The 12830-nt window shown below is 39.0% G+C and overlaps 1 protein-coding gene across 1 annotated transcript in view; it reads left to right on the forward strand.

Moving 5' to 3' along the window:
- The window catches only part of bmi1a (bmi1 polycomb ring finger oncogene 1a), a 12458-nt gene extending 357 nt beyond the window's left edge, over positions 1–12101 (forward strand). The window contains exons 2-19 of the mRNA XM_061922505.1: positions 160–271; positions 555–618; positions 1361–1395; positions 1716–1776; positions 1842–1898; positions 1957–2013; positions 2105–2160; positions 3760–3954; positions 4051–4077; positions 6487–6614; positions 6692–6788; positions 6849–6904; positions 7004–7051; positions 7170–7284; positions 7367–7406; positions 7464–7562; positions 8163–8243; positions 11284–12101. Coding sequence (XP_061778489.1) covers positions 160–271; positions 555–618; positions 1361–1395; positions 1716–1776; positions 1842–1898; positions 1957–2013; positions 2105–2160; positions 3760–3954; positions 4051–4077; positions 6487–6614; positions 6692–6788; positions 6849–6904; positions 7004–7051; positions 7170–7284; positions 7367–7406; positions 7464–7562; positions 8163–8243; positions 11284–11616 — 1661 coding nt within the window. The 3' untranslated portion in view covers positions 11617–12101. The remainder of the gene's footprint in view (positions 1–159; positions 272–554; positions 619–1360; positions 1396–1715; positions 1777–1841; positions 1899–1956; positions 2014–2104; positions 2161–3759; positions 3955–4050; positions 4078–6486; positions 6615–6691; positions 6789–6848; positions 6905–7003; positions 7052–7169; positions 7285–7366; positions 7407–7463; positions 7563–8162; positions 8244–11283) is intronic.
- Positions 12102–12830: the final 729 nt, after the last annotated feature.

The raw sequence follows: 12830 nt of genomic DNA on the forward strand, positions 1-12830 counted from the left end.
CTTTACGATTAATTAAATGGCACTGGATGTTGATAGTGCACAAAAGAACGCCGAAGCTTCCATTCGCATGCAAATCCTCATTGATTGCCACTGCAGACGTCAGTCTGTTACTTGCTCGTCTTTATCCTTACTTCTGGGCTCCGTCCTCATGTTCTGCAGATGAGCCCGAACTTAAACAGATCGACCCGGTCCTGCTGAAGAGGATCCACGCTGCAGCCGTCACCTTCATCCTGGAGGTGGTCAGGCAAAACGCCGACAAGTCCGCCATCAGGTAAAGATGATATTAGTCAATATGCAAAGGACTCTGCCAACGTGCGAAAGCGCCGTTCAACTTCAAAGCAACGCCGACTGTCCAGTTGATAAGGTGTCTTTTTGTCTCTGAACTAAGTCTTAATATGTGTGCTTTGAACTGAATAATATTTGGAAGTGGGTGTGTTTTGCCCACGGACTCTGGTTTTTCTGATATTACACCTGACCATAAGTTGCTTATTTAAAGTTTAAAACTAATTAGTGGTCATAAAGGATTATTGCAATTGATGTTTTTGTCCCCACAGCTCCTGTTTAGAGGACCTGTCATTCAGTGCAGACAGAATAGAGGTCTTCCACAACTGCTATCAGGTGATTTGAACACCCATACACATTGCACGCTGTATAGTACATGTTTCATTACCCTAGACCAGTGGTTTTCAAACCTTTTTTCAGTGATGTACCCCCTGTGAACATGTTTTTAATTCAAGTACCCCCTAATCAGAGCAAAGCATTTTTGGTTGAAAAAAAGACAAAGAAGTAAAATACAGCACTTTGTCATCAGTTTCTGATTTATTTTAAATGTATAACAGTGTAAAATATTGCTCTTTTGTAGTGGTCTTTCTTGAACTATTTGGAAAAAAATATATAAAAATAACTAAAAACTTGTTGAAAAATAAACAAGTGATTCAAATCATAAATATTTCTACACATAGAATCAATCATCAACCTAAGGTGCCCTCTTTGGGGATTGTAATAGAGATCCATCTGGATTCATGAACTTCATTCTAAACATTTCTTCACAAAAAAAGTAATCTTTAACATCAATATTTATGGAACATGTCCACAAAACAATCTAGCTGTCAACACTGAATATTGCATTGTTGCATTTTTTTCACAGTTTATGAACTTACATTCATATTTTGTTGAAGTATTATTTAAAAAAATATATTTGTAAATGATTTTTTAAATTTTTGCTATTTTTTAGAATTTTTAGAATATTTGTAAAAAATCTTGCGTACCCCTTGGCATACCTCCAAGTACCCCCAGGGGTACGCGTACCCCCATTTGAGAATTACTGCCCTACATAATGTCTATTTTTCTTATTTTACAGAAGAACAAAAAGGAGCTAGAAGTTTTGCTGGCGAGGTAAGTTGGGGGTATAAGGTATTGTTATTAACCATACCTTCCATAGTTAAGTTAAAACGAGCACAATGGAAGCTTATTTATTTGTAAACAATGTTGTATTGATTCATATGTCATTCCTATATTTTTCTCAACATCTGCAACCCGTGGCCCAGGAACGTCCTGAGCCTTAGATCTTTTTAAGCACCGTGGCGAGGAAAATTTCTATTTTTGACAAGAGTTCTCAATATTTTTCGACTTTCTGTCAGTCCGTGCATGTGTACAGGCTGAGCATACAAAAAATATTTATCATTATAATATTATGCTGTATTCATGTTTTCTAGCATTGGAAGACAACCAGCTCAAATAACTGACGTGTCATGGCGCCTCCAGTATCACGTAAAGGTCAATAGGACAGGAATTCAATAGTTGTGGCCAAAGAGTCACAAAAGTTTTGTTTTTCTCCACAGAACGCACATGTGGATAAGGTCAACGAGCCTTTCTACTTAATATCACTCAATACTGAGGTAAAAGTGCCTTATTTGTGTTGTTTTCTTGTGTCATCTAATGGAAAGTGTGTGTTAGAACAAAGGTGTTCCTGCTGAGGACGTCACTTTCACCTGCAATATGGAGCAGTTACAGGTGAGTTACAGTCCACCTTAAAAATCCACACTAATACATGTTGTATTAAATCTTATTTTCCATAGTTAATTAAGTGTTGGTGTGTTTTCAGGACATGCTTAGCAAGCTGAAAGATGCTGCAAAGAGCGCAGAGAAAGCCAGTCAGATGTGATGTTGTTTGTGTGTGTGTTTCTGTATGAGAGCAGTATAAGTATTTGAAATTCAAATAAAAACATGGTGTGCAAACACAAACTTTTATATGAACGTTCAAGCCCATGCTACTTGATTTCATTACAAGAATGTTTGACTATATTAGTGGTGTCCAAACTGTGGCCCTTGGGCCAGCTCTGGTTTTATTATACAAAGTAAAAAACAATGATACCGTATATTAAATATGACACTCCTGTTACTCCACAACAAAGCTAAAATGTTCTGTTCAGCTAACTCAATTCTTCCCAAATTGTGGGGTGGGCCCCTGGTGCGATGCCCAAGTGACCCCCGAGGAACATGCTTCCATCCATCCATCCATCCATTTTTCTACTGCTTGTCCCTTTTGGAGTCTCGGGGGTGCTGGAGCTTATCTCAGCTGCATTCGGGTGGCTGGCGGGATACACCCTGGATAATTTGCCACCTCATCCCAGGGCCAACACAGATAGACAGGCAACATTCACACTCACATTCCCAATTTAGTGTTGCCAATCAACCTATCCCTGGGTTCATGTTTTTGGAGTTGGAAGGAAGCCGGACTAACCAGAGGGAACCCACACAGTCACTATGAGAAAATGCAAACTCCTGAGGGCAGGATCGAACCTAGGACCATTGTATTGTGAGGCAGACACTAACACCTCTTCCACATGTTTCATCAGTACTATACTTCAAACCTGCTTCAAAAATATGTAAACAACAAAATGTGGTCATTGTTGAATCACACTTTGATTGAAAAAAATCAGCACAAATTGTTGTATTCGCTTTTGTTTTGTACCATGAATTGATTAACGTGGACCCCGACTTAAACAATTTGAAAAACTTATCTGGGTGTTACCATTTAGTGGTCAATTTGTACGGAATATGTACTGAACTGTGCAATCTACTAATACAAATATCAATAAAAAAAAAGCTTACTGGGTTTAATATATTGTGCCTCTGAGTTCATGTTGCTGATCAATTTAAGTGTATTAAGTCTATTTAATTTGCTCGAAAAATGTTTATAGTTTAAAGACTTTTTTCAGGGAAATTGTGCACTTTAAACAATTGTTACAGACTAAAAAACAATGTTAGTTATTATTTTTTGTAAGTTGATCTATATGTATTTTATATTTAATGTTAAGTGTACAATATTATGCAGAGGTGTACTTATAGCAATGGGGGAGGGGGGTAACAATATAATTGGGAAGCACTGCGCTAGCTTAACTTCATTATTATTCATTGGATTTGTTTTAGCATCTTTATTGTACAAGATGACACACAAAACACGCTTTCTAATCCCTTTTATAGTGGATGTGATATTAATAACTGATACATTATTCAATGTGATGCTAATTTGCTTTGTCACCCTACTGGCACCACAGCACGTCTATTTTTTTTGTGGAAAAAGTAACCTCCGACAGCAATTCCAAGGCTCCCTTAAGCAGGCGGTCACGTGACCCAAGTGGGCGCGTCCACGTACAAGCCATTTTGGGGACGGTGTCAGTTTCCGCGCAGCGCGCGCGCACGCATACTCGCGCGCACCACTACCACCGCCGCTGCTGCCGCTGCGTTTCCACTCAGGAGGCGGAGGAGGAGGGGGGCTAAGTCGGCTATTTTGGAGGCAAACTTGCGGTCACCGAGTGTGGACCGAACCTACGCCGGAGGACTCTGCCGGCGCTCCGCTCGCAAAGTCCCAGGGTCGCTAGCGGAGGGCAGCGTCGGTTCCTTCCCGCCCCCACCCCCGTGTGAAATGCGCTCGCCTCGGCCGCTGACAGCGTCTGCAGCCTGCTTCAAGATGGCGGCTCGGCTCCGATTCATTCGCTGCTGATCGCCTCCCAACTTTCATTGTCTGTCCGCCGCCCTCTTCTGCAGCACGACACCTCCAGTCCCGGCGCACAGGTAGGCTTTCTCGGCGTCTTTGCGGGTGTCTAGCGTGGTTCTTTTGGCGGGGGTCTTCTCACGCCGATCCAGCGGAGGATGTTGAGCTTTCATCGGTGTAGCCGCGACGTGGACCTAGTGTGTGTGTGTGTGTGTGTGTCTATACGTGTGTGTGTGTGTGTGTGTGTACACTTTTTGGCGGATCTGTCGGTGAAAAAAGGTTCCGATCTCGACTTTAAACCCGAATTGAGACCCCGCGGAACGGCCGTGTTCCAGGGGGGTTAGCTTAGCTGCGTGCCCGTGTGGCTCCACGGTGCACAGGGCGGCTTTTTGTGTGCTTTTTGTACGAGGAAAGTGTCAGATTGCGGGCGAAGCGGGCTCCGCCGGGCTGGCGTGTCGAGCACCGCCGGGATCCAACGGCTGCCTAACGGAACCACGCTGCCCCCGAGCCTCCTGGTTCTATTCGGTCATCATGTTGACATGTTTGTGCACACATTCTTGTTGGCTTTGTGTGCGCCCCTGCTTTTATTTGGCTGTTTTTAACTTAACTTGCAAGGACGAGGAGGCAGTGGGGCGCTTTCGTCGGAGCTGCCATCAGATCGGCCACCTGCATATTAATCATGTGTTATGCTGCTTTTTAATACACATTTATAAAGGTGACACTATAGGACATCACTATTCTGTAAAGGCTTATGTTTGTGTGCCTTGGTGATGCGTTTAAATGTTGATTGGACCCATGTGCATATTTTCACAAGCAGGTTGATGCTAACGTGTGTGACATATTTTCCCTCAGCGTGGGCTTGCAAGTGACTAGTTAATTATATCAAATTATGTTGATTCAATGTCTTTTTCCCCCCAAGTGCGTGTGCAGCTCTGTTTCGGTGTTTGTCTCAGATGCAAACATGTTTTCATATATTACATATCTTCTGTTGAAATAATTTCGCCCCTGAATGCATGATTTTTTTTAACACTTTGAGTTGTTTTATTTGTCATCCAGGTCGCACTTAAAGCGCTTTTTGTTTACAAAAATAAATCATTAATAGCTAAAAAAAAGCCATGTCGCTTACGTCTTATTTATGATGCGTTCATGTTTTCAAAACAAGCTCTGTAAAATACCCTACGGTCTATTTATTTTTTTAATATAGTGAGTGGCATTGGAACAACCGCTTTTTTGTGGTTAATCTTATATATCTCAATGATGCATTCACGTGTTGAAATATACTCCGTAGAAAGCACTACTTTGCATTCAAGTGCATTATTTCAGAATCGTATATTGCAGTGTAATTTGACTATGGTGCCTTAACTAATGCGTTCAAGCATGTCTTCAAAACAAGCTCTGTAAAATTCACTACGCTATAGAGGCAATACAATTAGCCCATCTTAGATGTTGCGTTCATGTGTTTAAAACAAGCTCTGTAGATGCACTATATAACCGTATTTTACCGATAATCGTCCATTTTTTTTATTAGTGATGCGTTCAGAGGTTGAAACCACGCTCTCTAAAACGCATTAGGCTTCACTGTAAAATAACCTTATTTTTGCAGGTGTTATGATTACAGCGTACACGTTATTGTGTGAAAGGCGCGATGTTGCTCATGTTTCCGCACTTAAATATATTTTTACGGTAAAGTGTTGTGATGTAGCGCAGAGGACCTTGGTAGAAGCAGACATGTACTCCTCAGTAGGTTTTATGATGTCCAGAACTGACGTGAACGCCCCATTTGAAAGGAGGCGGGTTATTATTTTTCTTGCACAAAATGGCAGCCGCGCCGTCGGCGTTATTGGTCCCGCTCGCACTAAAACGTGACATTTGTGTTTTTCATGTTGATGACACATCAGCTAAAACGTGACATTTGTGTTTTTCATGTTGATGACACATCAGCAGCTGCGTTGTGCTCTGTAAGTGCAAGCCGTCATGCACACGTGGTTGCCATAGAAACGACGTGAAGTATGCATGTTTTTTTTTTTTTAAATATTAACCGACTCAAATATTTTCGTTTATTTTCCGATGTCCGTTTATTTTTTGAACTTTTACTGAACTAAAAAAATATCGGACACGCACACATGTGCAATCAAAATGTATTTATTTAAAACATACATTTAATGTTTGAAAAATAATGACTTTATTCTGCCTAATTTGTTTTTATTTGCGGTTGGTATAATTCTGCAGCAGGTCCTCCATATTTACTTCAGTCCTGATGGCAATACCAGTCTTAGAAAATATTACAGAAACCTTTGTGGAGATTTACGACGTGTCCCCCGTGCTTATAATCAAATTAGCATAAACGATTATGTTGCTTTAACAGTTTAAGCAAACAGCAGCATCCAAATGGCTCATTTAATGACTTGTTTTGCTTTCTTAGATATTGTTTTCTCTTCTATTTGCACGCATTTATCTGTTTTTCTCCCTTTTTTTTCCCACGCCAGCAGCTTTCATTCTGCCATCATGCATCGGACGACCAGGATCAAGATCACCGAACTCAACCCCCACCTTATGTGCGTCTTGTGCGGGGGTTACTTCATCGACGCGACCACCATCATCGAGTGTCTGCACTCATGTGAGCAAACACTAACAAAACGTAACCAAATATTTTTTTATCAACTCATTGTATTTTGTTGTGGGGCATGCATGCAGTTTGCAAAATGTGCATCGTTCGCTACCTGGAAGCCAGCAAATATTGTCCCATCTGCGACGTGCAAGTGCACAAAACCAAGCCTTTGCTCAACATCAGGTGAGAAGTCCTCATCACTGTTGCTTTGCAGTGAAGTGAAACTGAAAGTGTGTCTTCCAGGTCTGACAAAACGCTCCAGGACATTGTCTACAAGCTGGTCCCAGACCTTTTCAAAAGTAAGACGTTTTGATTTAGTTTTCATGGGTTTTACTTTACCCTAAAATAAAAATAACAACAATGAAGTGCATGGTTTATATTTATGGGATGTATTATAGATGAAATGAAGAGAAGAAGAGACTTTTATGCTGAGCATCCCATAGAAGGTAAGATTTTATTCACACATTTTTCTATTCTTATACATGGACAATTTCCTCATAAAACCTGTACTGTTTCCATGAAAATAATTTCAGAACATTTATAATGTTTTCTCTGTTTCTGCAGCTTCCAACGGCTCCAATGAAGATCGTGGAGAAGTAGCAGACGAGGAAAAGAGAATAATCACAGATGATGAAATCATCAGCCTGTCTATTGAGTTCTTTGATCAGAGCACCCACAGGTGACACCTCCTTACTTTTGGCACATTTTTGTTGCTTTTTTGCGCCCATTGATAAAGTAACATCTTATGTTCCTCTGTGTAGACTCACAGGTTGTCTTGAAGACAAGCATCCTAAAGATGAGGTAGGTTAACTAATTTGACCACCTTTGCAACACATGTATTTATTATTTAATGCACAGGTGGCAAACAAAAGGTACCTGCAGTGTCCAGCAGCAATGACCATCATGCATCTGAGGAAGTTCCTTCGCAGCAAAATGGACATCCCTAACACTCACCAGGTATTTTTTTCTGTTTAAAGGTTACTTTTTTATTTGAGGGTGTAATGGTACATGTATTCGTAATCAGATGTATTATTTTTTTTTGGTACACATTAAAAGTGAGGGACAGGAAGTGTGCCTTTTTATTAATCAGATACAGTGCAGCCTTTTCGCTATAGTGCCAAGGAGAACCCAGAGCTTGAAAACCGACTTGTCATTAAAAGCATCCTTGTCAACCAGATGGAAAATGGGGTTAAGTTGGTAAAATTAATGCTTTCATTTACTGCAAAAAATAAAATGTATATATATATATATATATATATATATATATATATATATATATATATATATATACATATATTTTCACCGTTCAAACTTTCCTGTTCTATTTTTTTTTACATCTCAAACACTGAAAAATATATTTAATATTATGAATATTTACTGTTGATATTATAATTGACATTTCAGCATCTTTATTGCACATTCTTATGTTCACACAAACCAAATCAGTTTTTGTTTTGCATTTGTTCCTTTGCTGAACCAAAAATTAAACTGATTATACACCAGTAATATTCATATTTATTGATGTCTTGAAATCACCTGCTGGCATGTTGTGTGCAGGTAGAAGTCATGTATGAAGATGAACCCCTGAAAGATTACTACACATTAATGGACATTGCGTACATCTACACATGGAGACGGGTGAGTGAGATAACTTTAAATCTGCATGTTTATTAATTCAATACAGTAGAGAAAATTAGTATTTGATTTATCAGATGGAATGTTTTTAGCTCACTCGTTTCTTTCAGCAGTTTGTCATTGTGTACTTTTGTTGAGAAAAATCCCAAAGCGTGGATGAAGAGCAATGCTCAAAAGCAAGACAGGAAGCACAAGAATGCATTTTTACTTTGGTTTCAACAGAGTATTATCTTTTATTAATGACAGAACCAGTTGACTTTTTCACATCAAAAATAAAGAAGGAACTGTCATCACAAAAGAGCATAGTGGCAGCCAAACTGTGATTAATATGATTTTGAGTTCTAAATGATGCAATGTATTTATCACACAGGGAGGATGACATTTGTAGTTGAAATCATGTCTAGAATTGCAATCAAAGACGCACATCATCTCAAATCATGGTCTCACATTGTGATCTCTCTTCGTACTGTTGAGGATTTTTGTGATGTGAGTAAACCTAACAGTACTGGTTAGCTTTAAAGTTAACAGGTTTTTAATGACATTCTAATTTTTTTTTTTTTTTTTCAACCTTTCAAGTGACCCCTTCCATTAGGAAAAAAACTTTCATTAATCGTTTGTGTTCAACTAAAAAAAATAGGATCAAATCAGAGTGCCTGGAACTTTAAATATGTGGGTATGGATTCCGCATGGCACTTGCAATAGAGCACATGATAGCGGTGGTGTGTGCTGTGAACTTTTCATTTTTGTGTTTGAATGCACACATGTTAAAAGTGCAATTTAAAATGTTGCTGATGTGTCTGATTACACCATTACTGAAATAACCAAAAGCTGGAGCCTGCTTTCAGTTTTCATAATACATTGTACATTCCCAGCAAATTGCTAGCTAATAGTTGCTTTACTTCCATGGTATAATATTTACAGTATTTTACTGTGGTAAGTAATTCAGTCGTTTGTTGTAATGTTATGTTACAGTAAATTGTGATTACAGTATTGTCATAAAAATACTGTGAAATTATGACAAATCCTGGTAATATTTTACAATGTACAATGTGTTTCCTGGACTTTTTAGGATGTATGATTACTGTGAAATATCAGTTAATTGCATTAAGGGTATTGCATTGATATAGTAAATTTGGAGTAGTGTTTTACTGTAAAATAATACTGTAAAATGCTGTGAAATCCTGATTATATATTTTTTTACATTGTATAATTTGTTTACTGCGCTTTTGTAGATGAATATTAATGCGCGCAATTTTCATGTAGCTTGGGACTTTAAAGTGGAACTAAATTATGAATGTTTTTATTAGACATCTTTTTGGACAACTGTCATCACTTTTATCACTTCATTGACAAAAAAAAAGTAAGAGATTTTTTTTTTTGACAGGCCACATTTAAATTAAATACTATAATTGGTTTATGCTATTTTAACCTGAATATTTAAATACAGATAAATGTTTGAATTAGGTGTAAAAATTACAGTAGTTCATGCTGCCTTTTGGAGACTATGCTAGTTTAAACACGACGTAAAGAGCCCTATAAAAATGTCCAGTAAGGTTTTAAATCAGTGGTTTAAATCAGTGGTTCGATCGAACCCTAGGGCAGTGGTTCTCAACCTTCTTTCAGTGATGCACCCCCAGTGAACATTTTTTTAATTCAAGTACCCCTTAATCAGAGCAAAGCATATTTGATTGAAAAAAAGAGATAAAAAAGTAAAATACCGCACTATGTCATCAGTTTCTGATTTATTAAATTGTATAACAGTGCAAAATATTGCTCATTTGTAGTGGTCTTTCTTGAACTGTTTGGAAAAAAAGATATAAAAATAACTAAAAACTTGTTGAAAAATAAACAAGTGATTCAAGTCTAAATAAAGATTTCTCCACATACCATTAATCATCAACTTAAAGTGTCCTCTTTGGGGATTGTAATAGAGATCCATGTAGATTCATGAACTTAATTCTAAACATTTCTTCACAAAAAAAGAAATCTGTAACATCAATATTTATGGACCATGTCCACAAAAAATCTAGCTGTCAACACTAAATATTGCTATGTTGCATTTCTTTTCACAGTTTATGAACTTACATTCATATTTTGTCGAGGTATTATTCAATACATATTTTTATAAAGGATTTTTGAATTGTTGCTATATTTAGAATATTTAAAAAAAATCTCACGTACCCCTTGGCATACCTTCAAGTACCCCCTTTTGAGAACCACTGCCATAGGGGTTCGGTGAGTTGGCCTCAGGGGGTTCGGCGGAGGTCAAAACACACCCGACTCATCGTGTAAATAAAAACTTCTCCCTATCGGCGTATTACGGATACGACAACAGCAGAAGTCAGACTGATTTGCAGGTGTGTAATTTGTTGTGAGTTTTGTTGCTTGAACAAGGTGATGTTCATGCACGGTTCCTTTTTTCCACCAGTAAAAAAACATGGTAACACTTAAGTATGGGGAACATATTCACCATTAATTAGTTGCTTATTAACATGCAAATTAGTATCCTATTTGCTCTTAACTAGTCATTAAGTACTTATTAATGCCTGATTCGGTATGGCCTTATTATAACCCTAACCCGAATTCAATTGAGTCTTTGTTACTTAGAATATATTCCCCATACTAAAGTGTTACCAAAAACATATAACTTTGTCTTGAATTTGAAAAAAAAAAAGAAAATATTTTTCACTAAAGGGTTCGGTGAATGTGCTTATGAAACTAGTGGGGTTTGGTACCTCCAACAAGATTAAGAACCACTGTTTTAAATATTTACATTTACGTCCTTGAAATATAGCACATTTCTGACTACAGCTTGAATACATGTTTGCATTGTGTTGAAATGGCGCTGATTTGGTGTGGGTGTGGTGTGGTTGTGGGTGTTGGTGTGTGTCTGGTGTGTGGTGCGTGTGTTGGTGTGTGGTTGTGGTGTGGGTGTTGGTGGGGTGTGTGTGTGTGATGTGTGTGTGTGTGTGTGTGTGTGTGCGTGTGTGTGTGTGTGTGCGTGTGTGTGTGTGTGTGTGTGGTGTGGTGTTGGTGTCCGCAGACCGGCCCGCTGCCGCTGCATTACCGCGTGCGGCCCAACTGCAAGAAGATGAGGGTGAGCCACGTGCAGCCGGAAGTAACCAACCGCTGCGCACCGGAAAGCGACTCGTCCAGCGACAAAGCCGGAAGTCCCGCGGGGGCCCCGTCCACGTCCACGTCTACGTCATCCTCCATGCCGAGCCCGGGCACCCCTGCCCCCTCCCCGCTCCCGCGACCCCTGCACAAGCCAACCCACAACGTGAACGGAACCCCGGCCGCCGGCCGCCTCTTCACGCAGCTGAGCTTGAAGCCCAGGAAAGTGTCTTTGAACGCAACATCCACGTCGTCAGGATGACACGCACTTCCACTGTACTCTTTCCACGCCTTCCTTCTCCCCGCAGCATTTCACCACAAAAAGGCAAAGACGTATTATGAAAGAGTGTTAGGGGAAACGAAAGCATTTACTCCCATTCAATTATTATTTACACAAGTAGCTGATTTTATTCAACCATGTCGCCCAAGTGGATCGTGTTTATGTCAGTTATTCCTCGTGTGTTTGAATATTTTAACGCATGCTCATGGCTACGACAGTTATGTTCTGCTGGGTTGTTTTTTTTAAGACAATGTAAAAAAACTGTTTTTAGCCACCACATGTACATACAAAATACAGTAATTGCTATTTAATCAGCGGTTATTAAAATATGTTTCCTGTTTTGCTACGTTTCAAGCTCAGTGACGTCACTTCTCCCGTTTATTCGTTTATCTGCTCGACTGTATGGACAATTTATTGTATTGTTACTGTTGCACAATATAAAACTAAATAAAAAAAATTACACTCAAGTTTTGAGACGCCTTTTTATGATTTAGTTTTTTGTTAAAACGGGAAAAAAGTTTGCATTGTCAAATTTCAATAAACAGAAAACAATTAGCATAGTATTAGTTTGAATAATTTATGAAACATCAAAACCACGAGATGTATTATATTCTGGTACATTATATTTTACATGCCTATTTATGTCAATTACAGTTTTATATTCTATGCTTTGTCAGTTAATTGTCTTCCTATTTTACGAATCCTTTTCTACGAGTCAAATTTAAATAAACGAATCTTTCTGTGTGGAGTTTGCATGTTCTCCCCGTGAATGCGTGGGTTCCCTCCGGGTACTCCGGCTTCCTCCCACTTCCAAAGACATGCACCTGGGGATAGGTTGATTGGCAACACTAAAAAATTGGCCTTAATGTGTGAATGTGAGTGTGAATGTTGTCTGTCTATCTGTGTTGGCCCTGCGATGAGGTGGCGACTTGTCCAGGGTGTACCCTGCCTTCCGCCCGATTGTAGCTGAGATAGGCGCCAGCGCCCCCCGCGACCCCGAAAGGGAATAAGCGGTAGAAAATGGATGGATGGATGGATGGATTTATCTAAATATTTATTTTAAATAATTCCTAAAACATTACAACCAGACTGTATTTTAGTACATTATATAAAATAATAAAAAAATGCACTCAGGTTTGAAGGGCCTTTTTAATTATATGCTCTGTCAGTTTATTTTTGTTATCTAACGAATATTT

This window comes from Nerophis ophidion, linkage group LG15 (assembly GCF_033978795.1).
Source record: "Nerophis ophidion isolate RoL-2023_Sa linkage group LG15, RoL_Noph_v1.0, whole genome shotgun sequence".
Lineage (NCBI taxonomy): Eukaryota > Metazoa > Chordata > Actinopteri > Syngnathiformes > Syngnathidae > Nerophis > Nerophis ophidion.